The sequence below is a fragment of the Triticum urartu genome, chromosome 1A, assembly GCF_056163025.1.
Source record: "Triticum urartu cultivar PI428250 chromosome 1A, HENAU_Tu73, whole genome shotgun sequence".
NCBI lineage: Eukaryota > Viridiplantae > Streptophyta > Magnoliopsida > Poales > Poaceae > Triticum > Triticum urartu.
The window spans coordinates 10380949-10408220 of record NC_141873.1 but is presented as its reverse complement, the minus strand read 5'-3'; the positions used below and the strand labels follow the sequence as shown (position 1 = coordinate 10408220).

Below are 27272 nucleotides of genomic sequence, written 5' to 3'. Positions count from 1 at the left end.
TGTCCTTGGTAGTCTTGATTCTTGAAAGAAACTGAAATAAAGAAGAAAAAATCCTGGTAAAGCCGAGACATGATGGTGAGACGGCATAGGCTTGAAGATCTGGAAGTAAACTTTAAAACATAGAGCTACAGATACAATCTGCAGTCCTCAAGAATTGCTTGAACTGCTTGACAATCTGATGTAATCTTTTTTCCTGTTATGGTGTAGTGCATGTCAGAGCTCCAACCCTCCTAGTATCATAACCATCTATGCTTCTTGTACTGATGCAGGAAATTGGATAGCAAAATTAGAAAGTAATCCAGAAGAACAAAACAATAAAGATGCATCGGTGGGGATTCAAACAGTACGAACACATGCATCAGGCATCAGGCATCACTATGATATAGTGTTAATCTCATCATACAAATCAATAAACAATGCAAACAATACGAAAATCCAGAAGACCTGCGAACGCCTAATGCGGGGTGGGGAAGTTGAGTGGCGGATATGCACGACATCGAGCAGGGTTGGCCACTCCATGGGGAGCCTTCCCGGCCTTCTGTCGAGGCACCCGACACGCGACCGCAAGGTAATCGCCGGGAGTGGCTAGGTTCGATGTTGGTGTAGTGGAATCCGCCGCGAGGGGCTCTTCTTCCAGGGCGGTGGTTCCTACGCCGGGGAAGCCGGAGGCAGGGCGGGGAAGACCGCCTACGGATCTCATCGCAAGGAGGGACGACCGCCATCGCATATACCTTGCCAAATCGCATGCGGCCCGGAGATATATACCAGATGGTAAGAGCAACTGAATCGATGGAGTAATTGTATAGTGGGATTTGATGGAGATTGGAGAAGATGAATAGGGAGACGAATCCGCTGGGTGGGGAATTGGTGAGGCGCTAGTCACATTAAAGTTTTTTGAAAAGGAAAGAGACGTATGTGGTCAGCCTCTCTAGTCGGACCTACTACCAGGAGTAACTGAAGCTAATGTGGCTGTTTTCATTGTGGTGGGTCCTATGTGTAAGCCTCTAACTAAACGCTGATGTGGCAGTGCTGGTGATGTGGATAGGCTGCATGTTGAGAGAAATACCATAGTGGGGATGAACTATTTAGGTATTATAGATAATGGAGTTGGCATCAATATAATAAGCTACCACTTAACATTAATTCGTTCATGGTCTTAAACTAGTCTTGCATGAAAGTAGTTGGAATAATTCATGATCGATCAAGCACAGCAAAGGAAACTAGTATTTTCGGTGAAGAAGAAAAATCATAGAAAATTTAAGACGGAGTTTTATGCTGGAAGAAGACAAGTTGTGAAGGAATTAGATGCAATCTTTAGCCACTATGAGGCGCTGAGAGAAAGAAGAAACCCTACCGCGAGGGAAGCGAAACTACATACTACTTTGGAACTGCATTCTCTTGATAAGGATATATCCCTATTGTTTGAGTATGACAACACGTTGGACCCATGATATGTACGAAGAAGCACAAAACATACACAACTTGCACACAAGTATATTTACTGATGGTTGAAACGAGGGGGAACAATAAAATGAAGGAACTTTTGCCATATGCACACATCAACGACATTAGTTCGCTTATTTACATGGCTTATAATAGCAACAACGAACACAAGCATGCACCTAGCTTACAGCGAGCAACAGGGCACAATCGGCCAGTTTAGCAGAAGAGGGTACAACCGCCGTAGCATGTTGCACCACACTCAATTAAGGCTGCGTCCTTACATTCCTGGCATGCAAGAAAATAATACAAGTATCTATGTAAATATACAAGTAAGAATATTTTTCCTTCCAGAAAGAAGATAAGAACAAGAGGCTCACCACGGTGGTGCCGGTGATGAGCTCGGCGCGGGTGATCGACGACGGGGCGTGACGGGCTGCTAAACCTAGACAAATATTGTGGAAAATGGAGCTTGGAGGTCGAGCTTGGAGAGGAGAAAGCTTAAGTAGTGTGGCTCGGACATTCCATCGAACACCTTATGTGCATAGGAGGTGAGCTAGAGCACCACCAAGCCCTCTCCCCTCGGCCAGAAAAAAACAGAGCAGTGTGCTCTGCTCTTACGCGAGGGGGTATATATAGGCACCTCATTGGTCCCGGTTGGTGGCATGAACCGGGACTAAAGGGGAGCCATTGGTCCCGGTTCATGCCACCAACCGGGACCAATGGTGGTGGGCCAGGAGCGAGGCCATTGGTCCCGGTTCGTCCCACCAACCGGGACCAAAAGGTCCAGACGAACCGGGACCAATGGCCCACGTGGCCCGGCCGCCCCCCTGGGCTCACGAACCGGGTCCAATGCCCCCATTGGTCCCGGTTCTAGACTGAACCGGGACTAATGGGCTGACCCGGCCTGGACCAAAGCCCTGTTTTCTACTAGTGACTATCCACTATGGAGGTAGTAACATAGAGCCTGTTTGGAACTGCTCTACTCCTTAAAATTCAGCTTCGCTTCAGAAAGCACAAGCCAAACAGGGTCGCTCCACGATAGGCCGCTCCGTAAAAAAACTAGAATCTAGGGTACAATTTCTAGTTTTTCATGAAGCTTTTCAGGGGGTGCTCCAAAAAACTCTAGAAGCTGGAGTTGGGTGGAAATTACCCACCACTGCCACCAGTAAGTGGATACCCCTTCGTTTCTCCCCTCTCAACCAATGAAATGGATTCTTTCCACCAAATTTCTCATTCTTGAAGCTAAAGCTAGATGGCAGCCAAACATTCTCTTTGATAGTACTACAATTTCTAGATGAAACTGCTTCAAAGTAAATTTAGTGGAGCAAAACTGATTTTTGTGAAGCGGAGTAGTCCCAAACAGACCCATAGTCTAGGATAGCGTGTCTGTAACTAGTGTAAGTTAATCTCCACTATAACTAGTCTTACCAGCTTTAGGCCCCATTGCCGTCCATAATACCAACATCCAGTCCTACTTCACATTCAAACTCAACCCACGTGTCAACAACCACCATAAATGGCGCATTCCTTCTGGTTTGTCCTCACCACCTCCAATGCACTCAACCACATTAAAGAGACATCTGAACTTGAAATTGATGACCTCGAGTGGCAGCGTACCGACATCAGGATCATGTTGTGGATCTACACCATGATTGACGATGGTCTTCTAGACTTGTGATGTCCTATGATGGCACTGCCTTATCAACATGGAATCGCCTCCGCTAGTACTTCCTCAACGATAACATTGCACACACCAACCATCTTTGCGGCTAGTACCGCATGCTCAAGGAGAGCACCGTGTCTGTCGCCAAGTACGGGTAGCGGCTCATGTTCCTCGCAGATATTTATCAGGTGATGACTAATCGTGGTCTCGGCCTAAAATTCCTCCATAGCATCGACAAGGTGATGTGCTCCCGTAGATAAATCTTGTTTAATCAATAGCTTCTCTGTCATTCACGTGGGCCGGCAGTATCATCCGAGCTCAGCTATAAAGCATCCTGCTCCGAGTGGGTGTCCTTACTTAGGCCCTGTTCGGCTCTCCACCGGCTCCGCGGAATTACGGGATTTGCGGAGCACCCACTTTCCAACTCCACTATTTTAGCCTGTAGGTCCACCAACTCCACAATAATAAATAAATTATCTTGTGATAAATTGATACAATAGCATACCAATTTTTTTAAAAATACCAAAAAATAAGGTCTCTTGGACTTTTGGGGGCTTTCCAGCTGAGAGGCACAGCTAATTTTTTTTAAATAATACATTTTTGTAATTTGCATAAATATTATGCTCAAAAAATAATTTTTGAAAATAATACACCGTCGGCCCGCAGCTGGCCGAGTGGACCTAGTCAGCCCACAGCAGGCCGACTGAGACCCTATCGGCTAGCTGCTGGCCGATTGGCCTGTCGGCCACCAGTTCAGGTCCAGTCGGCCAGTAGTGGGCCGACAGAGCCTAATTGGCCTGCTATGGGCCGACAACGACTAATTGGCCAGCTGCGGGCCAACAGGGACTAATTGGCCTGCTGTGGGCCGACCGGTGCATGCCACCATTTTTTTCCCGAACGCTCCCTGGATTTTTTAATAAACTATGACGTATTTCGTGCAACCCTTTGCCCGTAATATTTTTCCGCCATATGTTCGCGCCAACTCTATCCCGCCATATGTTCGCGCCAACTCTTTCCCGCCATATGTTCGCGCCAACTCTTTCCCGCCACCCGTTTCCCGCCATATGTTCGCGCAAACTCTTTCCCACCACCTGTTTCCCGCCATACCGCAGTCGTTCTTTCCCGCCATTTTCTCATCCCTACCTATAAAACCCCCTTCAGACAGAGGAGGATAAGCATTCCAGTGTAGTGTAGTTGAGATGTCCCATTATCCTTTTGATCGTAGTTTTCACCTTGAGATGAGCAGGACTCTTCTGAGGCTAGCTACCGATTTCAGGATGGACAATAGGATAGTTCCATGGGACGAACTCACCGGTAGTGACACCATAATGAATGAGTTGGCTCACGAATTACGTATGTCTGGGTGGCCTGAAAGTGTTGGAAATATGCCCTAGAGGCAATAATAAAAGTATTATTATTATATTTCTTTGTTCATGATAATTGTCTTTATTCATGCTATAACTGTATTATCCGGAAATCATAATACACGTGTGAATACATAGACCATAATATGTCCCTAGTAAGCCTCTAGTTGACTAGCTCATTGATCAACAGATAGTCATGGTTTCCTGGCTATGGACATTGGATGTCATTGATAACGGGATCACATCATTAGGAGAATGATGTGATGGACAAGACCCAATCCTAAGCATAGCACAAGATCGTGTAGTTCGTTTGCTAGAGCTTTTCCAATGTCAAGTATCTTTTCCTTTGACCATGAGATCGTGTAACTCCCGGATACCGTAGGAGTGCTTTGGGTGTATCAAACGTCACAACGTAACTGGGTGACTATAAAGGTGCACTACAGGTATCTCCGAAAGTATCTGTTGGGTTGACACGGATCGAGACTGGGATTTGTCACTCCGTATGACGGAGAGGTATCACTGGGCCCACTCGGTAATGCATCATCATAATGAGCTCAAAGTGACCAAGTGTCTGGTCACGGGATCATGCATTACGGTACGAGTAAAGTGACTTGCCGGTAACGAGACTGAACAAGGTATTGGGATACCGACGATCGAGTCTCGGGCAAGTAACATACCGATTGACAAAGGGAATTGTATACGGGGTTGTTTAATCCTCGACATCATGGTTCATTCGATGAGATCATCGTGGAGCATGTGGGAGCTAACATGGGTATCCAGATCCCGCTGTTGGTTATTGACCGGAGAGTCGTCCCGGTCATGTCTGCATGTCTCCCGAACCCGTAGGGTCTACAGACTTAAGGTTCGGTGACGCTAGGGTTGTGAAGATATGTATATGCAGTAACCCGAATGTTGTTTGGAGTCCCGTATGAGATCCCGGACATCACGAGGAGTTCCGGAATGGTCCGGAGGTAAAGAATTATATATAGGAAGTGCAGTTTCGGCCATCGGGACAAATTTTGGGGTCATCGGTATTGTACCGGGACCACCGGAGGGGTCCCGGGGGCCACCAGGGTGGGGCCACCTGCCCCGGGGGGCCACATGGGCTATAGGGGGTGCGCCTTGGCCTATATGGGCCAAGGGCACCAGCCCCTATAGGCCCATGCGCCTAGGGTTTCCATAGGGGAGGAGTCCCACTAGTGGAAGGCACCCCTAGGTGCCTTGGGGGGGAGGGAAACCTCCCCTTGGCCGCCGCCCCTAGGAGATTGGATCTCCTAGGCTGGCGCACCCCCCCCTTGGCCCTCCTATATATAGTTGAGGAGAGGGAGGACTTCATACCTCAGCCTTTGGTGCTACCCTCTCCCCTGTTACATCTCTCCCTCGTAGTACACGGCGAAGCCCTGCTACTGTGACGCCCTGCATCCACCACCACGCCGTCGTGCTGCTGGATCTTCATCAACCTCTCCTCCCCCCTTGCTGGATCAAGAAAGGAGGAGACGTCATCCGCTCCGTACGTGTGTTGAACACAGAGGTGCCGTCCGTTCGGCGCTTGGTCATCGGTGATTTGGATCACGTCGTGTTCGACTACATCAACCCCGTTCTTTGAACGCTTCCGCTCGCGATCTACAAAGGTATGTAGATGCATCCAATCACTCGCTGCTAGATGAACTCATAGATGGATCTTGGTGAAACCGTAGGAAATTTTTTGTTTTCTGCAACGTTCCCCAACAGTGGCATCATGAGCTAGGTCTATGCGTAGTTCTTCTTGCGCGAGTAGAACACAATGTGTTGTGGGCGTAGATGTTGTCAACTTACTTGCCGCTACTAGTCTTATCTTGCTTCAACGGTATTGTGGGATGAAGCGGCCCGGACCAACCTTACACATATGCTTACGTGAGACCGGTTCCACCGACTAACATGCACTAGATGCATAAGGTGGCTGGCGGGTGTCTGTCTCTCCTACTTTAGTTGGAGCGGATTCGATGAAAAGTATCCTTATGAAGGGTAAATAGAAGTTGACAAATCATGTTGTGGCTTTTACGTAGGTCAGAAAACGTTCTTGCTAGAACCCTAATTCAGCCACGTAAAACTTGCGACAACAATTAGAGGACGTCTAACTTGTTTTTGCAGCAAGTGCTTTGTGATATGATATGGCCAAAGTTGTGATGAATGATGAATGATCTATATATATGATGTATGAGTTGTTCATGCTATTGTAATAGGAATCACGACTTGCATGTCGATGAGTATGACAACCGGCAGGAGCCATAGGAGTTGTCTTTATTTTTTGTATGACCTGCGTGTCATTGAGAAATGCCATGTAAATTACTTTACTTTATTGCTAAACGCGTTAGCCATAGTAGTGGAAGTAATAGTTGGCGAGCAACTTCATGGAGACACAATGATGGAGATCATGATGATGGAGATCATGGTGTCAAGCCGGTGACAAGATGATCATGGAGCCCCAAGATAGAGATCAAAGGAGCTATGTGATATTGGCCATATCATGTCACATTTATTATTTGATTGCATGCGATGTTTATCATGTTTTGCATCTTGTTTACTTAGAACGACGGTAGTAAATAAGATGATCCCTCATAACAATTTAAAGAAGTGTTCTCCCCTAACTGTGCACCGTTGCTAAAGTTCGTCGTTTCGAAGCACGCCGTGATGATCGGGTGTGATAGATCCTTACGTTCACATACAACGGGTGTAAGACAGTTTTACACATGCAAAGCACTTAGGGTTAACTTGACGAGCCTAGCATGTACAGACATGGCCTCGGAACACAGAAGACCGAAAGGTCGAGCATGAGTCGTATAGAAGATACGATCAACATGAAGATGTTCACCGACGTTGACTAGTCCGTCTCACGTGATGATCGGACACGGTCTAGTTAACTTGGATCATGTAATACTTAGATGACTAGAGGGATGTCTAATCTAAGTGGGAGTTCATAAATAATTTGATTAGATGAACTTAATTATCATGAACTTAGTCTAAAATCTTTGCAATATGTCTTGTAGATCAAATGGCCAACATTGTATTCAATTTCAACGCGTTCCTAGAGAAAACCAAGCTGAAAGACGATGGCAGCAACTATACGGACTGGATCCGGAACCTGAGGATCATCCTCATAGCTGCCAAGAAAGATTATGTCCTACAAGCACCGTTAGGTGATCCACCCGTCCCACAGAACCAAGACGCTATGAACGCTTGGCAGACACGTACTGATGACTACTCCCTCGTTCAGTGCGGCATGCTTTACAGCTTAGAGCCGGGGCTCCAAAAGCGTTTTGAGAGACATGGAGCATATGAGATGTTCGAAGAGCTGAAAATGGTTTTTCAAGCTCATGCCCGGATCGAGAGATATGAAGTCTCCGATAAGTTCTTCAGCTGTAAGATGGAGGAAAATAGTTCTGTCAGTGAGCACATACTCACTATGTCTGGGTTACATAACCCCTTGACTCAGCTGGGAGTTAATCTCCCGGATGACGCGGTCATTGACAGAATCCTCCAGTCGCTTCCACCAAGCTACAAGAGCTTTGTGATGAACTTCAATATGCAGGGGATGGTAAAGACCATTCCTGAAGTATTTGCTATGCTGAAATCAGCAGAGGTAGAAGTCAAGAAGGAACATCAAGTGTTGATGGTGAATAAAACCACTAAGTTCAAGAAGGGCAAGGGTAAAAAGAACTTCAAGAAGTACGTCAAGGAAGTTGCCGCGCCCGGCAAGCAAGCTGCCGGGAAGAAGTCAAAGAATGGACCCAAGCCTGAGACAGAGTGCTTTTATTGCAAAGGGAAGGGTCACTGGAAGCGGAACTGCCCCAAATACTTAGCGGACAAGAAGGCCGGCAACACCAAAGGTATATTTGATATACATGTAATTGATGTGTACCTTACCAGTACTCGTAGTAACTCCTGGGTATTTGATACCGGTGCCGTTGCTCACATTTGTAACTCACAGCAGGAGCTGCGGAATAAACGGAGACTGGCGAAGGACGAGGTGACGATGCGCATCAGGAATGGTTCCAAGGTCGATGTGATCGCCGTCGGCACGCTACCTCTACATTTACCTACGGGATTAGTTATAAACCTCAATAATTGTTATTTAGTGCCAAGTTTGAGCATGAACATTGTATCAGGATCTCGTTTAATACGAGATGGCTACTCATTTAAATCCGAGAATAATGGTTGTTCTATTTATATGAGAGATATGTTTTATGGTCATGCTCCGATGGTTAATGGTTTGTTTTTGATGAATCTCGAGCGTATAGCTACACATATTCATAGTGTGAGTACCAAAATATGTAAGGTTGATAATGATAGTCCCACATACTTGTGGCATTGCCGCCTTGGTCACATAGGTGTCAAACGCATGAAGAAGCTCCATGCAGATGGACTTTTGGAGTCTCTTGATTATGAATCATTTGACACGTGCGAACCATGCCTCATGGGTAAAATGACCAAGACTCCGTTCTCAGGAACAATGTAGCGAGCGACCATCTTATTGGAAATCATACATACTGATGCGTGCGGTCCAATGAGTGTTGAGGCTCGCGGTGGCTATCGTTATGTTCTCACCCTCACTGATGACTTGAGTAGATATGGGTATGTCTACTTAATGAAACACAAGTCTGAAACCTTTGAAAAGTTCAAGGAATTTCAGAGTGAGGTTGAGAATCAACGTGACAGAAAAATCAAGTTTCTACGATCAGATCGTGGAGGAGAATATTTAAGTCACGAATTTGGCACACACTTAAGAAAATGTGGAATAGTTTCACAACTCACGCCGCCTGGAACACCTCAGCGTAATGGTGTGTCCGAACGTCGTAATCACACTCTATTAGATATGGTGCGATCTATGATGTCTCTTACCGATTTACCATTATCTTTTTGGGGCTATGCTTTAGAGACTGCCACATTCACTTTAAATAGGGCTCCGTCGAAATCCGTTGAGACGACACTGTATGAATTATGGTTTGGGAAGAAACCTAAGCTGTCGTTTCTAAAAGTTTGGGGATGCGATGCTTATGTCAAGAAACTTCAACCTGAGAAGCTCGAACCAAGTCGGAAAAATTCGTCTTCATAGGATACCCTAAAGAAACTATTGGGTATACCTTCTACCTAAGATCCGAAGGCAAGATCTTTGTTGCCAAGAACGGACTCTTTCTAGAGAAAGAGTTTCTCTCGAAAGAAGTAAGTGGGAGGAAAGTAGAACTTGATGAAGTGTTACCTCTTGAACCGGAAAATGGCGCAACTCAAGAAAATGTTCCTGAGGTGCCTGCACCGACTAGAGAGGAAGTTATTGATGATGATCAAGATACTTCTGATCAAGCTCCTACTAAAATTCGAAGGTCCACAAGGACACGTTCCGCACCAGAGTGGTACGGCAACCCTGTCTTGGAAATCATGTTGTTAGACAACGGTGAACCTTCGAACTATGAAGAAGCGATGGCGGGCCCGGATTCTGACAAATGGCTAGAAGCCATGAAATCTGAGATAGGATCCATGTATGAAAACGACGTATGGACTTTGACTGACTTGCCCGTTGAACGGCGAGCCATAGAAAATAAATGGATCTTTAAGAAGAAGACAGACGCGGATGGTAATGTAACCATCTATAAAGCTAGGCTTGTCGCTAAGGGTTATCGACAAGTTCAAGGGGTTGACTACGATGAGACTTTCTCACCGGTAGCAAAGCTAAAGTCCGTTCGAATCATGTTAGCAATTGCCGCATTCTACGATTATGAGATATGGCAAATGGACGTCAAAACGGCATTCCTTAATGGTTTCCTTAAGGAAGAATTGTATATGATGCAGCCGGAAGGTTTTGTCGATCCTAAGAATGCTAACAAGGTGTGCAAGCTCCAACGCTCGATTTATGGGCTGGTGCAAGCATCTCGGAGTTGGAACATTCGCTTTGATGAAATGATCAAAGCGTTTGGGTTTACGTAGACTTATGGAGAAGCCTGCGTTTACAAGAAAGTGAGTGGGAGCTCTGTAGCATTTCTCATATTATATGTAGATGACATACTTTTGATGGGAAATGATATAGAACTCTTGGACAGCATCAAGGCCTACTTGAATAAGAGTTTTTCAATGAAGGACCTTGGAGAAGCTGCTTATATATTAGGCATCAAGATCTATAGGGATAGATCAAAACGCCTCATAGGTCTTTCACAAAGCACATACCTTGATAAGATTTTGAAGAAGTTCAAAATGGATCAGTCCAAGAAAGGGTTCTTGCCTGTTTTGTAAGGTGTGAGATTGAGCTCAGCTCAATGCCCGACCACGGCAGAAGAGATAGAAGAAATGAGTGTCATCCCCTATGCCTCAGCCATAGGTTCTATTATGTATGCCATGCTGTGTACCAGACCTGATGTAAACCTTGCCGTAAGTTTGGTAGGAAGGTATCAAAGTAATCCCAGCAAGGAACACTGGACAGCGGTCAAGAATATCCTGAAGTACCTGAAAAGGACTAAGGAAATGTTTCTCGTTTATGGAGGTGACGAAGAGCTCGTCGTAAAGGGTTACATCGACGCTAGCTTCGACACAGATCTGGATGACTCTAAGTCACAAACCGGATACGTGTATATATTGAATGGTGGAGCAGTGAGCTGGTGCAGCTGCAAGCAGAGCGTCGTGGCGGGATCTACATGTGAAGCGGAGTACATGGCAGCCTCGGAGGCAGCACATGAAGCAATATGGGTGAAGGAGTTCATCACCGACCTAGGAGTCATACCCAATGCGTCGGGGCCAATCAAACTCTTCTGTGATAACACTGGAGCTATTGCACTTGCCAAGGAGCCCAGGTTTCACAAGAAGACAAGGCACATCAAGCGTCGCTTCAACTCCATTCGTGAAAATGTTCAAGATGGAGACATAGATATTTGTAAAGTACATACGGACCTGAATATAGCAGATCCGTTGACTAAACCTCTCCCTAGGGCAAAACATGATCAACACCAAAATTCCATGGGCGTTCGATTCATCACAATGTAACTAGATTATTGACTCTAGTGCAAGTGGGAGACTGTTGGAAATATGCCCTAGAGGCAATAATAAAAGTATTATTATTATATTTCTTTGTTCATGATAATTGTCTTTATTCATGCTATAACTGTATTATCCGGAAATCGTAATACACGTGTGAATACATAGACCATAATATGTCCCTAGTAAGCCTCTAGTTGACTAGCTCGTTGATCAACAGATAGTCATGGTTTCCTAGCTATGGACATTGGATGTCATTGATAACGGGATCACATCATTAGGAGAATGATGTGATGGACAAGACCCAATCCTAAGCATAGCATAAGATCGTGTAGTTCGTTTGCTAGAGCTTTTCCAATGTCAAGTATCTTTTCCTTTGACCATGAGATCGTGTAACTCCCGGATACCGTAGGAGTGCTTTGGGTGTATCAAACGTCACAACGTAACTGGGTGACTATAAAGGTGCACTACAGGTATCTCCGAAAGTATCTGCTGGGTTGACACGGATCGAGACTGGGATTTGTCACTCCGTATGACGGAGAGGTATCACTGGGCCCACTCGGTAATGCATCATCATAATGAGCTCAAAGTGACCAAGTGTCTGGTCACGGGATCATGCATTACGGTACGAGTAAAGTGACTTGCCGGTAACGAGACTGAACAAGGTATTGGGATACCGACGATCGAGTCTCGGGCAAGTAACATACCGATTGACAAAGGGAATTGTATACGGGGTTGTTTAATCCTCGACATCGTGGTTCATCCGATGAGATCATCGTGGAGCATGTGGGAGCCAACATGGGTATCCAGATCCCGCTGTTGGTTATTGACCGGAGAGTCGTCCCGGTCATGTCTGCATGTCTCCCGAACCCGTAGGGTCTACAGACTTAAGGTTCGGTGACGCTAGGGTTGTGAAGATATGTATATGCAGTAACCCGAATGTTGTTCGGAGTCCCGTATGAGATCCCGGACGTCACGAGGAGTTTCAGAATGGTCCGGAGGTAAAGAATTATATATAGGAAGTGCAGTTTCGGCCATCGGGACAAATTTCGGGGTCATCGGTATTGTACCGGGACCACCGGAGGGGTCCCGGGGGCCACCAGGGTGGGGCCACCTGCCCCGGGGGGCCACATGGGCTATAGGGGGTGCGCCTTGGCCTATATGGGCCAAGGGCACCAGCCCCTATAGGCCCATGCGCCTAGGGTTTCCATAGGGGAGGAGTCCCACTAGTGGAAGGCACACTAGGTGCCTTGGGGGGGGGGGAGGGAAACCTCCCCTTGGCCGCCGCCCCTTGGAGATTGGATCTCCTAGGCTGGCACACCCCCCCCCTTGGCCCTCCTATATATAGTTGAGGAGAGGGAGGACTTCATACCTCAGCCTTTGGTGCTACCCTCTCCCCTGTTACATCTCTCCCTCGTAGTACACGGCGAAGCCCTGCTACTGTGACGCCCTGCATCCACCACCACGCCGTCGTGCTGCTGGATCTTCATCAACCTCTCCTCCCCCCTTGCTGGATCAAGAAAGGAGGAGACATTATCCGCTCCGTACGTGTGTTTAACGCGGAGGTGCCGTCCGTTCGGCGCTTGGTCATCGGTGATTTGGATCACGTCGTGTTCGACTACATCAACCCCGTTCTTTGAACGCTTCCGCTCGCGATCTACAAAGGTATGTAGATGCATCCAATCACTCGCTGCTAGATGAACTCATAGATGGATCTTGGTGAAACCGTAGGAAAATTTTTGTTTTCTGCAACGTTCCCCAACAGAAAGGACCTATGAGGAGGTACGTATAGAACTTCTTAGGTTGCATGCAAGGTGGAAGAAGGTAGTGGAGCCGAAGAGTGAAACTTTCAGAAGGACTACAGAAAAGCATCCTTTTTATGGACTGAGGAGAGCGAGGACGAAGATGATATCTTCATGCCGCCGCTTCCGGGTTCTGCATCGTCAAAGAGCAAGAGTTTTGCATCGTCCAAGGACAAGAGTACTGCATCCTCGAAGGGCAAGAGTTCTGCATCGTCCAAGTGTAAGAGTTCTGCATCCTCGAAGGGCAAGAGTTCTACATCGACGGAGGATGACGATGATGACTTCATGTAGTTTTTATGATGTATGTTGTAAGTTTAGTCGTATGTACCGTTAATTTAGATGTAGTTCTGTCTAGTTGTTTATACTGTCTTGTTGTACGAGAATTATGTTCTATCTAAATATGATGTTGTAGTTCGGATAACAGAGTACTAAAATAGAGTAGGCATATGTCTCATACATAAGTACATAGTCATTTGTCTCATACATAGAATAGACATAAGTCTCATACATAAGTAGATGGTCATGTCTCTACTGATAGATGGAAGCGTCAGTGACGACGTCTGGCCTGGCGGGGAGGCGGATCTGGAAGCGGAGACCATCCCAACCTATTAGGTGGCCTAGAAGAAGATAAGTTGTATGCGAGCTCTACGCCGTTAGATCAACCGCTGAGAGAGAGAGGCAAACCTAGGGGTGGAATTCGAGCCGAGTCGAGCCAGCTCGACTCGACTCACAAAAGCTCGTTTCTTTAATGAGCTAGCTCGACTCGACTCGTTACTATAGCGAGCTCAATTTCAAGATTGGCTCGACTCGTATAACCCGCGAGCTGGCTCGTTTGTTAAGCTCGTTAAAGATATGAACATTAGACCTTACGAATACGATAAAAAGATTAACTGAGAATGAGGGAGCTGAACTACATATTTTGTAACTGTGTTCTTGAGATAAGGATTTATCCCCATTTTATAAGGACTGTATGAGCCAAAAAATATCAGGTGATACTACCCTTTATATGCTACCATGATATATCACTTTTCAAAAATCACATTTAGATGTTTCAAAAAAATTCTGAAAAACTTTGTGGATCTTCACAAGACATATGTCTACGACCCATAAAAAATCAGACCCATATTTGAAATACCTATTGAGAAACAAAAATGACAAATCTAGAATGAATAGTGTAAAAGAAGACAAAACATGAACAGTGTCAGGAATGACACTATTCACATACAGTTTTGTCTTTTTTGTTTCTCAATGTATATTTTGAATTTTGATCTGAATTTTTAGGGGTTATAAACGTATGTCTTGTGAACATCCATAATTGTTTTCAATTTTTTTTGAAACATCTAATGTGACTTTTTAATTTTTTTAGCATGGGAGCATGTAATAGGTGGTATCACCTGATATCCCCCCAGCATGAGCACGTCAGACACATGATAGAAAGAAGCACAAAGCATATATAGATGACTTGCACACATACATGCATATTTACTGATGGTTGAAACAAAGCGGAACGATAAAACAAAGAGGAACAATAGAGCGAAGGAACATTTGCCATATGCACAGAGCAATAGCATTTGTTCACTTAATTACATGGCTTAGCAACAACGAGGTACCAACACACGCAGGCAGCTTACAGCCACTATAGGCTTTAGCAGAAATGGGCACAGGTGCTGTAGCATGTGCCACCACACGTAAGGAAGGACGCGTACTTGCATGACCGGCATGCAGGAGGTTTGGCGGTGCAGATGCCGCTGCACGCAGTGTCAGAGTAGTTGACGCAAACTTCAACACAGTCAGCGAGACAATCTTTGCATTCCGTGGCTGCCACAGGCTGTCCCATGTTCAGCACAAGCACGACGCAAACGGCCACGGCGAGGGCAGCGGCCACCTTCAGAGATGAAGCCATTGATGAATTGGGTGGGTGTTTGTAGTGGAGGATTGAGGAAGAAGAGATGCGATGGATGGAGATGAGCTATAGCTAGCTGCTTAAGTGGTGCATTCCCATATGATGGAGCAGGATGCTATTTATAGGCAGCCAACGTGAGGATTACCCTGTACTAGCTAGCTAGTACTCTATCTCCACCTCCCGAAAAAAAAGAACTAGCTAATTTACTGATCTGTATCGCTTAGATACTTTTTGAGTGTGATCCGTATTGTTTAATTTAACTGTTGTTGACTTCAATATAGTATATACCTTGTGCACCAATGATTGAATGCTTGCACTTTGACATGAGAAGGATTATATACATGAAAGTGACCAACACGTTTGCACGGATTGTGTATTGTTAGCCTTTGCCATTTGCTAACCCTCGTACTACATGATTTCAATTTAATATTGCTAAACAATGCATCATCTGTATGTACCGTTGTACCTGTATTACCAAACATGCTAGAACTACGTAATGCATCTTATGTATCCTACGTAACTTCATTCTCAAATCTGAACTAATCAAACCCCCCTGAATTTCAAGATGGGCCGCCTCCACTAATGACCAATTAGAAATTGACAAATCATTACGTGACCCCCTCCCCACGTAAGCCACCCTAGGTGTAGCAAAGCTTGTGTTGTACCATAGTCCTTAGAGGTTAGGATCTAAGATCGCTCGTGCACATGTGCACGCCTTTCCGTATGTTCCAGCTAGTCAGGGCACTCTCTTTATTCATTCTCTGATGTGTTGTACATCAACACTTGTAACCCTTGACGCAAGCATTTACTCGCTATTGAGCAACTCCCATACCAATTCCAGCGCCACCTCCCTTTGGGTGCAAACCTTGCATACCACTTCTAGTTTCTCTGTCGGCGCCATGGTGCCCATTATCACCACTGCTTCAACTCTCTCTTCTTACCCATCGAATTAATGTTTCAAACTTCAGCCCTCCATTGCCGTGCATAATGCCAACATCCACTCTTACACCCCTTCCAAACCCGACCCATCCACCAACAACTATCATAAATTTCAAATTTCTTGTTGTTCGTCCTCTCCACCTTCATTGTTGCATTGTACTCAACCACATTAACAGGACGTTTGAACTTGACGTCGACAATCCCGAGTTGCGACCTACCGACATCAGGATCTTCGGGTGGATCTACACCACGATCGGCGGTAGTCTTCTGGACCTTGCGATGTCCTCTGACGGCACTGTCTTGTCAGCATGTACTCGCCTCCACCAATACTTCCTCAACAACCATGCCACCCACGCCATTCATCTTAACAGGAAGTACCGCATGCTCATGCAGGGCACCATGTGGGTCGCTGAGCATGCATGATAGTCCAGGTTCCTTCCTGACTCCCTTGCTGAAGTTGATGAAGCCATGACTGATCCGAATCTCTTCCTCCAGTTCCCTCCATGACACCGTCAGGATTATGGGTGCTCATGTATCACCTTGTTTAATCAAAGATTTCTCAACATCAACTCCCGTCGGTAGCCCGGGTTCGACCATAAAGCATTCTGATTTGATTGAGCACCCTTACTCACTGGTAAAAAGGGCTATACACACTTCGTATAACCATATGAAGATCATACTGTGTATTTCCAGAGTAAGTTCTCCCGAAAACTTAGTTGTCCAATTATCCTATAATCTACATCTACATACTTAATAAATATGACACAACAGGTGTTCTTGATACAATAGCATACCAATTTTTTTAAAAATACCAAAAAATAAGGTCTCTTGGACTTTTGGGGGCTTTCCAGCTGAGAGGCACAGCTAATTTTTTTAAATAATACATTTTTTATTAATTTGCACAAATATTACGCTCAAAAAATAATTTTTGAAAATAATACACCGTCGGCCCGCAGCCGGCCGAGTGGACCTAGTCGGCCCACAGCAGGCCGACTGAGACCCTATCGGCTAGCTGCTGACCGATTGGCCTGTCGGCCACCAGTTCAGGTCCAGTCGGCCAGTAGTGGGCCGACAGAGCCTAATTGGCCTGCTGTGGGCCTACAGCGACTAATTGGCCAGCTGCGGGCCGACAGGGACTAATTGGCCTGCTGTGGGCCGACCGGTGCATGCCACCATTTTTTTCCCGAACGCTCCCTGGATTTTTTAATAAACTATGACGTATTTCGTGCAACCCTTTGCCCGTAATATTTTTCCGCCATATGTTCGCGCCAACTCTATCCCGCCATATGTTCACGCCAACTCTTTCCCGCCATATGTTCGCGCCAACTCTTTCCCGCCACCCGTTTCCCGCCATATGTTCGCGCAAACTCTTTCCCGCCACCTGTTTCCCGCCATACCGCAGTCGGTCTTTCCCGCCATTTTCTCATCCCTACCTATAAAACCCCCTTCAGACAGAGGAGGATAAGCATTCCAGTGTAGTGTAGTTGAGACGTCCCATTATCCTTTTGATCGTAGTTTTCACCCTGAGATGAGCAGGACTCTTCTGAGGCTAGCTACCGATTTCAGGATGGACAATAGGATAGTTCCATGGGACGAACTCACCGGTAGTGACACCATAATGAATGAGTCGGCTCACGAATTACGTATGTCTGGGTGGCCTGAAAGGACCTATGAGGAGGTACGTCTAGAACTTCTTAGGTTGCATGCAAGGTGGAAGAAGGTAGTGGAGCCGGAGAGTGAAACTTTCAGAAGGACTACAGAAAAGCATCCATTTTTATGGACTGAGGAGAGCGAGGACGAAGATGATATCTTCATGCCGCCGCTTCCGGGTTCTGCATCGTTAAAGAGCAAGAGTTTTGCATCGTCCAAGGACAAGAGTACTGCATCCTCGAAGGGCAAGAGTTCTGCATCGTCCAAGGGTAAGAGTTCTGCATCCTCGAAGGGCAAGAGTTCTGCATCGACGGAGGATGACGATGATGACTTCATGTAGTTTTTATGATGTATGTTGTAAGTTTAGTCGTATGTACCATTAATTTAGATGTAGTTCTATCTAGTTGTTTATACTGTCTTGTTGTACGAGCATTATGTTCTATCTAAATATGATGTTGTAGTTCGGATAACAGAGTACTAAAATAGAGTAGGCATATGTCTCATACATAAGTACATAGTCATTTGTCTCATACATAGAATATACATAAGTCTCATACATAAGTAGATGGTCATGTCTCTACTGATAGATGGAAGCGTCAGTGATGACGTCTGGCCTGGTGGGGAGGCGGATCTGGAAGCGGAGACCATCCCAACCTGTTAGGTGGCCTAATGTTACGAGGAGGAATTTCAGACTCGCCCTGGTCATGCTGTGTATCCTGTGTGGGGCCTGGTGGAGGAGTCGAATACATGTTCATCCACTGGGTGTGCTGCGACATCTGAGCATGTATGTTCTCCTCGGGATGTTGATCACTCCCCCACGTATCATGTGATGCTGACATAGACGCATGATATCCGTGGGCTCCTGCACGATGGAACGTTTAGTCATGAAGAATGAGGTCGCCTCAATTAATATTGAAAACAATAAAAATGAAGACACTTACCTGCTGGTTGTGACGGCTGCTCTGGCTCAAACACGAAGCTCGACGAGGGACCGTGCTGCTGTGGTTGTGTAGAAAACACGAAGCTCGACGAGGGACCGTGTTGCTGTGGCTATGGAGAAAACACGAAGCTCGACGTGGGACCATATTGTTGTGGTTGCTGCCACGTTGAACTGCCAGGTTGGTCAGGACGGGGTGGCCTGGTTGTCGGCTGATGTGCTAGACGTGGACGTGGTTGATGTCGGTGCATGGAGTGACGCGGCTGCTGCTGCTGGTGCTGAACAACGTCGGTTCTCTGGGTGCACGTGATAGCCTCGTACACAGTCCGTATCTTGTTCTGAATTCGTTCCAAGAAGGGCTGTAGCACTGGACGGTGCTGAAGAAGAGGTCCAGATGACAGTGATCGTCCAAAGGTGGTCACGTCCTGGTAGAGTTCGTGTGTCAAGGTAGCCTGCAAATTTCCATGACGATTAATAATGTATGTCTCTTGCACGTCAAAGTATGTGACAACATTACTTAAAGAAAATATATCTTGCCGCGTACTGCCTAGAGCCCGAAGTGTCATAGCTTGGGTACATATCCGACGGAGTAGGATCCAGTATCTCCTCTGGGTGGGAGTGCTCAACGATGCATAATCGTGTTTCGGTCATGTAGCTCTGCAAATAGAGATTGAATTTATCGAGATCAAAATTGTGATTCTCGTGCCATAGATGTGTGTTTGCTCTCTCCCATTCTATAACATACGGCTCTAGTCTAACTAGCCAGTCAGCAGTTGTCCTAGTCATGCCCTTCCTTGTCGTCCTAAAATTGTGGTGTGTGTTCAACAATTACCTAAAGCTTCGAATGGAGTACTATGAAAGATAATGCAACATTGAAAATTTAGTTAATACCTGTGGATGTGTGCTGGCACTGGGTTCTCTATAGGGGGAGGCAGCTCCAACTGCAGAAGACCAAATTGCCTCTTGACCCTCTGTTGTGCCATCTCCTCGACGAAGACATCGAAGATGATTTTTGATTTTGTCATCCAGTAATCTCGGTCCCTTGTGCATAGCACAGACAGACCACCAGGGTATCTCGCTTGTATGTCTGCTTCCGTGTAGGGCTGCCAGATGACCCCGGTGTACGCATCGAACTGCTCGTTCAATGCTGTGTATGCCTTCCTGGTCTGATCACTAGCAAAGCGTCTCTGCAGAAAACAAAAGTTAGTAGCCGCTAGCATCGAACTATCTCTTGTGCAGAAAAAAGTTACGTTAAACTATAACACGGTGCATACCTCGCGACGTGTCCAACACAGACCGAAAGTAGGCATGTCGATGCCATCAGCATCAAACATGGCGTCTATAGGCTCACGAACACGTACATCTGGTCGCCCTATAGAGAACCTCTCCCACGACCATAGCTGTAGGAATAGATGGCATCCAAGAAGGGCTGGCTTTCTCGATGTAAGCTGGCAACCGTTGCACATACCTCGGTATGTGGCCGCTAAGACCGCCGAACCCCAACTCCTCTGTCTGATCTGATCCGCCGTCTGAGCGCTCGCTATCTCGAGTGCCATAGGGATGTAGAGCGCGTTAATAGTGGTGACATGGTTCTCTGTGAACATCACCTTGCCGAAAAGCCACATTAAGTAGGCCTCCAGGCTCCGAGTGATCTGTTCCGCAGTCAACGACGCCCGGAAGTTTTGGATCTGCATTAAGCAAAGAGAAAGTTTTAGTTAGCCGCAGTTATTTTCTGTAAAACCATATGCACGATAACTTGAAGATAAGAGGTTGGGGAAATTACCCGGAAATTGAGCAACCACTCATACTTAGGTCCGTGATGCTCCCATACGGGATCCGGAGCATCCGGAAAAACACCATGAAAATGTTGTGTAAGGGCTCGCTCCCAACCAGCCGGTGCGTCCAACAGTCCTATGGCATGACCTGCCAATGGTAGTCCGAGCAAAGGTGACACATCCTCCAGAGTAGGAGCCATCTCTCCCCATCGGAAGTGAAACGTGTGGGTCTCTGGCCTCCAACGGTCCACTAAGCAGCTCAGCAAGGACCCGTCGATGGTGATGCGTTTCTCACCCGGGATAGACTCAACCAGACGCGCGAAAGGTAAAAGGCCGGCCCATTTCAACCTTCATCAGAGAACATTTTAGTTAGTGTCTCCCATTAATATGCATGTCAGTGTGCAAATTAATAAAACACGTACCGCTGAAGCCATCCTGGGTGTATCATCCAGTTTTCTTTAGGAGTGCGAGTGACCAGAGGCTCAAGCTTGCGCTCATACCATATCGCACCACGATGACCCCTATCAATGTCCCCATTCAGCAACCACATTCCTGACATTCCTGCACATAAAAAAATTCAGAACATAGTGCCACACTTAATAAAAATTCAGAACATAGTGCCACACTTAATAAAAATTCAGAACATAGTGCCACACTTAATACAAATTCAGAACATAGTGCCACACTTAATACAAATTCAGAACATAGTGGCACACTTAATACAAATTCAGAACATAGTGCCACACTTAATAAAAATTCAGAACATAATGCCACACTTAATAAAAATTCAAAACATAGTGCCACACTTAATACAAATTTAGAACATAGTGCCACACTTAATACAAATTCAGAACATAGTGCCACACTTAATACAAATTCAGAACATAGTGCCACACTTAATACAAATTCAGAACATAGTGCCACACTTAATACAAATTCAGAACATACTACTGCTAGCTTAACTTCTTCCTCTCACCCTTACTCCTCTACTGCCTCTTCCTCCTCTTCTTCCCCGGTTGCCTTGTCCACGCCCAGTGACGAAAGTGGGACAATTAGTGTCCCTATGGCCAAATTCATTGCATAGAATGCATTGCCTAGTCGGACCTCCTGCTTCAGATTCATCCATATCATTCCGGATGCGCCGACAATGCCGTCTGCCTCTACTTGTACGCATATGCTCTGGGTTTGGAATGTAACGCCTTTCAGCGGGGTTGACGCTGTTGAAATTACCCATTGATCGAAAACCCATCAGCTCACCTGTCCAGGTATTGAGGACAGACTCTTTCAGAAAAAATGGAGACACAAACGATATTGCGTCCATTCCAAGCTGCCCGCAAGCAGCAAGTACATGTGAGCAAGGTAGGTGAAGCAATTTCGGTTTGTTGCATGTGCACTCACACGTTGGCCAGGCTTCATTACCAATTTTCACCTCATGCGTCCTCAACTCATTTGCACATCCGAATTTGTTGTTGGCTAAGCGAACCTCAAACCTTCTTTCTTGATTACCGATGGCGACTACAGTGTGTGATCTAGCTTTTTGCATCTTGTTTTTCATGTACTTCGTGACTCTTTCACAGTACCGTGTATTCGGGTTGTTGAAGATATGTTGCTCTGCTTTTTGACGTCTATCTCTGAAATACTTGATGGTGCCATAGAAAATACCCTCAATGATGGCTGTAAGTGGCAATGCCCGGTTTCCTCTGAGGACAAAGTTGTATGTTTCTGCAAGGTTTGTTGTCATGACACCGTATCGTGCTCCATGTGTGTCATGTAGCAAAGACCACCTCTCTTGAGGCTCATGGTCTATCCACTACTCGAAGGTTTTAATCGACCTCCCAAGCCTTCTCCTAGTACCAGGTGGGTCAAAGCCTGGCAGGTCACATAGCCCAACAGGCTCCTCCTCCACGGCCGCTGTTCCTGTTGCCAACTGTGCAACTACTTCTTCAACATGTGCCGTCACCGCTGCATCTCTTGCAGCTTTCCTATCCCTCACGTGTCTCTGCGTGCACACATTAAGTCTATCGCGTATCAAATTGTACTTCCATAGCTGGTTCTGCTTGCAGAGTTTTTTGAACAGATTCATCAGGTTCTTATTTCTAAACTGTGAGAAGAAATTAGCCCCCAGATGGCGCATGCACCAACGGCTCTGCAAGTCCTGCCATGGAACTTGTTCCTCAGGGCCTGGGTTTGTCAGTGTCCTTATCGCACTGAGTATACCTGCATGCCTGTCATGAAGGATGCACACATTGGGCTTCTCCTTCACAACTGATATTTTCAACTGCCTGAAGAACCATGTCCAACTTTCAATGTTCTCACTCTCCACAAAAGCAAATGCGAGTGGGACGACTTGATTTTGGCCGTCTTGACCTATGGCTGTCAGGATCTGACCCTTGTACTTGCCTGTGAGAAAAGTACCGTCAACACATATCACCGGTCGGCAATGCCAGAAAGCTTCGATGCATACATCGAAAGAGAAGAAGAGACGATGCAGCACCCTCACAGTTGGGAACTCTGGCATGAACATGTCTTGGATATCGATATAGGTGCCTGGATTCCGCTGCTGCAGGGTGTGGAGGAGCTGGACAACAGAGTCATATGCATCAAAATAAGAACCAAATCTCCCCTAAAGCACCGCATGCTTAGCCCTCCAAGCCTTGCCATAAGAAATTCTGTACTTGAACCTGGCGAAGACTTTTGTCTGGACTGCCTTCACTTCCATAGCTTTGCCCTACACTATCTCATCATAAAACAACTGAGCGATAAGCGTGGATGAAAGGCTGGCATGATCCTGAGGGATGCAGGGAATAAGACAAGTGTGATTAACTAAGTCACTTATCACCCAACTTGTGCCATACTTAGGGAGAAAGCTGTGCACCCTGGCGGGACAATATGCGTTCTTGCATACCATTGTCAGGAATTTATGACTGAACACCTGAGCTGTGAAAACCCTTTGCATGGACATTGCCCAGTTAATTATTGACATTGCCCAGTTAATTATTGCATCTTTCAGGGCTTGCTTGTTCGGATACATAGCACCCGTCGCAATATTGTTCTGGTGATATTGCCAGGCTGAATCATGTCCATCATTCACGGTCATTGCAGATGACTCGTCAGAATCATCGGCATGACCCCTTTCAACATCGGTGTCTTCTTCTTCCATCTGGTCCTGCATGTGCCCATCTACCTCGTCAGCGTCCACCTCGCCATTGTAATCACCATCGGCATTTCCTCCTTCTACCTGACTACTCTGCCCTGATTCATAACCATAAGCATTTCCTCCTTCTACCTGACTACTCTGTCCTTGTTCGTAACCATCATCTCCAGCGTTTGACATAGATAACTGCCTCCCTACACTGCTATGACCAGGATCGTAGCCACCCTCGCCTTCATGTGCAGTGACCTCCTTCACGACGGGAAGAACTAAAGCATCAGGATTGCATCCCCTTCGTTCACAATCTTGTAACCACCGCACCCATTCGGAGTCTCGCTCTATCGGCCTCAAATAAAAGTAAATTATTGAACTTGACCGTGTACACAATGCATGAACACCGACGGTGTGTGTTTCAGTATCAAGACCTAAACTTGCCGCAATCCATTCTTTCAACTGACTGACAGACCATGTTTGAGGTGCGCTCATTGGCACATCTATATGAGTAAATTCACTCAGATCTGCTCCCATCTCAGTTGTTTGGACAGTACCAGGACCATAGCAAAATCTGAAGTTCACTACATCAGACATCTCGGCTCACCTATTTTTTTTCAACAATGAAACACAGGTATTAAACAACAACTTAATATACCCCCACTAAGAAATATTAGACATGTCTATATATTAGCTAGCTATATATTACAGAATATTAACGGAGCAACTAATACAAGTATTAAGCAACAACTTAAAATGCTCACCAAGAACACCTAAATATTTACGTTTACTACCGGAGCAACTCCAATTACTAACACACCTAAATATATTTACGTTTACTACCGGAGCAAATAACAATAATCGCACACCGGAACCGGGAAATAAAATGCTCACCACGACCACCTAAATATATTTGCGTTACTACCGGAGCAAATAACAATAATTGCACACCGGTCCCGGGAAATAAAATGCTCACCACGACTACCTAAATATATTTACATTACTACCAGAGAAAATAACAATAATTGCATGCAACTTCGAAAATAAAAATGTTTGTTGAAATATACCCTTGTAGCGTGCGTGCGAACGACGAACGAAGGACTTCAATCACCGGAACTGGAGCCGGAAACTCCACCAAACTACCAGAGCTTCACCTCCACCACACTGCCCCAGCTTCACCACCACCACCACCACCTCCACCTCCACCACCGCCACAACCTCCACCAATGCGCTAAAAAGATGCTCACCACGACCACCACAAGCTACCCCATCAGTAGATCGAGGTCTCTTTTGGCTCCCCTAACTATGTAGAACCCATTCACGGTGCCAAATCCGCGAAAAACGGGTCATTTTGGTGTATTAATTGGAGCTAGTTTGTGTAAGAGGGAGGAGGAAGGAAGAACAGAGAGAAGCTTGCGGTGGGAGAAAGGGAAAGAAGAAGGAGAGGAGAAAGAGACGTGTGCTGCGGGGTCGGCTCCCTATCGGCCAGCAGCTGGCCGATCGGTCGGCAACTGGCTGACTGGGTCGCCCGTGACCCAGCCCGCGCCGACAGCCAGCGCCCGACGTGGCCTGGCCAATAGTCGGCCTCCGCGTGGCCGAGAAGCCACCTGTCGGCTCGCAGTTGGCCGATAAGAACCAGTCAGCCTGCTGCTAGCTGACTAGGACCAGTCGGCCAGCTGCTGGCCGACGGTGTATTATTTTTGAAAATAATTTTTTTGGCATAATATTTGTGCAAATTACTAAAAAAATGTATTATTTAAAAACAATTAACAGAGGCACAAGCCCAGCCTAGACGCCGGCGGGCGAGGCTTCCCATGCCCAGATTTAAAGCATGTACAACGGAGCGCTCATATCCCCCCCAAACGTATGGGCGGATAGCCTGGTCACTACTCAACCCATAAATTGCCACCCAACTGGACCCCACATAGTTAGCCCTATCTTCTGGGCAGATCGACACGCCCGGACGTGGCAGTCACATCGAACCTGTTCGTGCTCGGCCAACCCATCCCCACTAGGGCGCAAACATAGCTCAGTATCGGCCTCTTCTCTCCCCTTCTACACCACTCAGGTTCGCTCCCATCCGCATCGCTTCCTCTTCTCGGGCTACCATGGTTGGTTCTGAAAGCGATTTCAGTGGCGGATCCAGCAACAAGGCGGAGCCCATCGACAGGGATGCCTTGCCGGAGTGGGATTTTGATGATGAGGAGACCTCACCCTTTGCGTTGTACTCCGCGGTTCATGGATGTACAAAGGTAGGAGCTCGAGCTCTGTGTTCTCCACCATTTCCCGACAAGGCAATGCAATGGACCACGTCAGCCTGTCGCGATCTGTGCTGGTCCATATCCGTCGCCCTCTATGACCCTCCCTACCACTTTGGGCCCCGCTGCTCCCGGTCGGAGTAGGGTGCTTGTTCCCGCACTACCGAGCTTGCAAGGAGGACGCACAAATCAGAGGCGCGAGCCGGACATGCTAGGCAGCATGTCCGAGAGACTGTGGGTTCCTCCCGCAGCAGCTGCGAATTCTGTAGGTCCATGCTGGTTGACCCGGAGGAGGATCTCCTCCGTGATGTCATCCTCCGGCCAGCGACCTCGGCGGAGATGGATGCCTGCCACTGAAAATGTGCAAAGTCTCTTCGGCTAGACATCGAAGATTCCAGGAACCTCGCAAAGGACGGGGTGGCCACCAGTGCGAAAGCCGCTCGACTCACCAAGGACGGGGTGGCCACCAGTGCGAAAGCCGCCTCGACTTGGCAGAACCGGGCCGACGCGCCGGCGCCGAGCAGCTTGGTCTGCGAGTATCCTATGATTCCGAGGACGTGCCAGCCGCCGGCAGCCAGCGTGGTGCCATGGTGGAGACGGAGACGGCGTCTTTCGGCATGACGTCTGTTGAAGTATTCGCTCATGGTGTACATCTTTTTTTAGCACAGTGCAGATGCAAGGCTAATATATACGCGCATACACTCACCTTTATGAACGCACACATGCCCACCCTATCTCTATGAGCACCTCCGAGAGACTGACCCGGCATATCATCTTGAGATTGTACGAAGTCATCGTAGACGCCTCATAGTCGATGGGAACGTCTCCTCTCACTGAACACACATCGTCAGATATCCTGAAATAAATCCAGGATAAACACGAGCACCCGGATTTAAACCCTGCCCAACTAACCATCCAACCACAGGTTGGTTTGCCTTGTACATCTATCTTGTATGATCGACCTGCTTGTTGTTGTAAGTTAGCCAAATACTAGGTATCAAATAGAGATCAAGCTCCTAACTAACAGATCGTAACACTCCTGTAAACAACAGTCAATTTTATGGGGCACACAATTGGTATGGGACGGTTGGGATTCACCCTCAACCTCCAGCCCACATATGGTTCGTTGTCTTCCCAAAAATCAACACACCGTCCACCCCACGGTAGCCTCGGCAGACCCATTTGCCTCCACCACCCATGATCATCCCTCTAAAGCTCACCGGCAACCAAAATTTTCCAACATCCCCGCACCCCCCGCACCTGTCAACCTGCTTCCCCGCCTTCGCCTTGGGCGCCACAACACGCTATCACTCGCAACATTGTCCCCATCTCCGGTGAGGTCTTGCCGCAGCCTCGCCGTGGTCGACGCTAGTTGCTTTCGCTCCTCGTGTCGCCCCACC

General features: G+C 46.8%; 1 protein-coding gene and 1 pseudogene across 1 annotated transcript; both read right to left on the bottom strand.

The window, feature by feature from the left end:
* Positions 1-19139: 19139 nt before the first annotated feature.
* On the bottom strand, positions 19140-21031 carry LOC125514537 (serine/threonine-protein phosphatase 7 long form homolog). The gene is made up of 6 exons (XM_087533495.1): positions 20895-21031; positions 20481-20820; positions 19972-20385; positions 19589-19884; positions 19325-19499; positions 19140-19184 (listed from the first exon to the last, which is right to left on the bottom strand). Exons 1-6 carry the CDS (start codon positions 21029-21031, stop codon positions 19140-19142), a joined length of 1407 nt encoding a protein of 468 aa, XP_087389621.1.
* Positions 21032-21430: 399 nt separating this feature from the next.
* On the bottom strand, positions 21431-22996 carry LOC147988289 (uncharacterized; annotated as a pseudogene).
* Positions 22997-27272: the final 4276 nt, after the last annotated feature.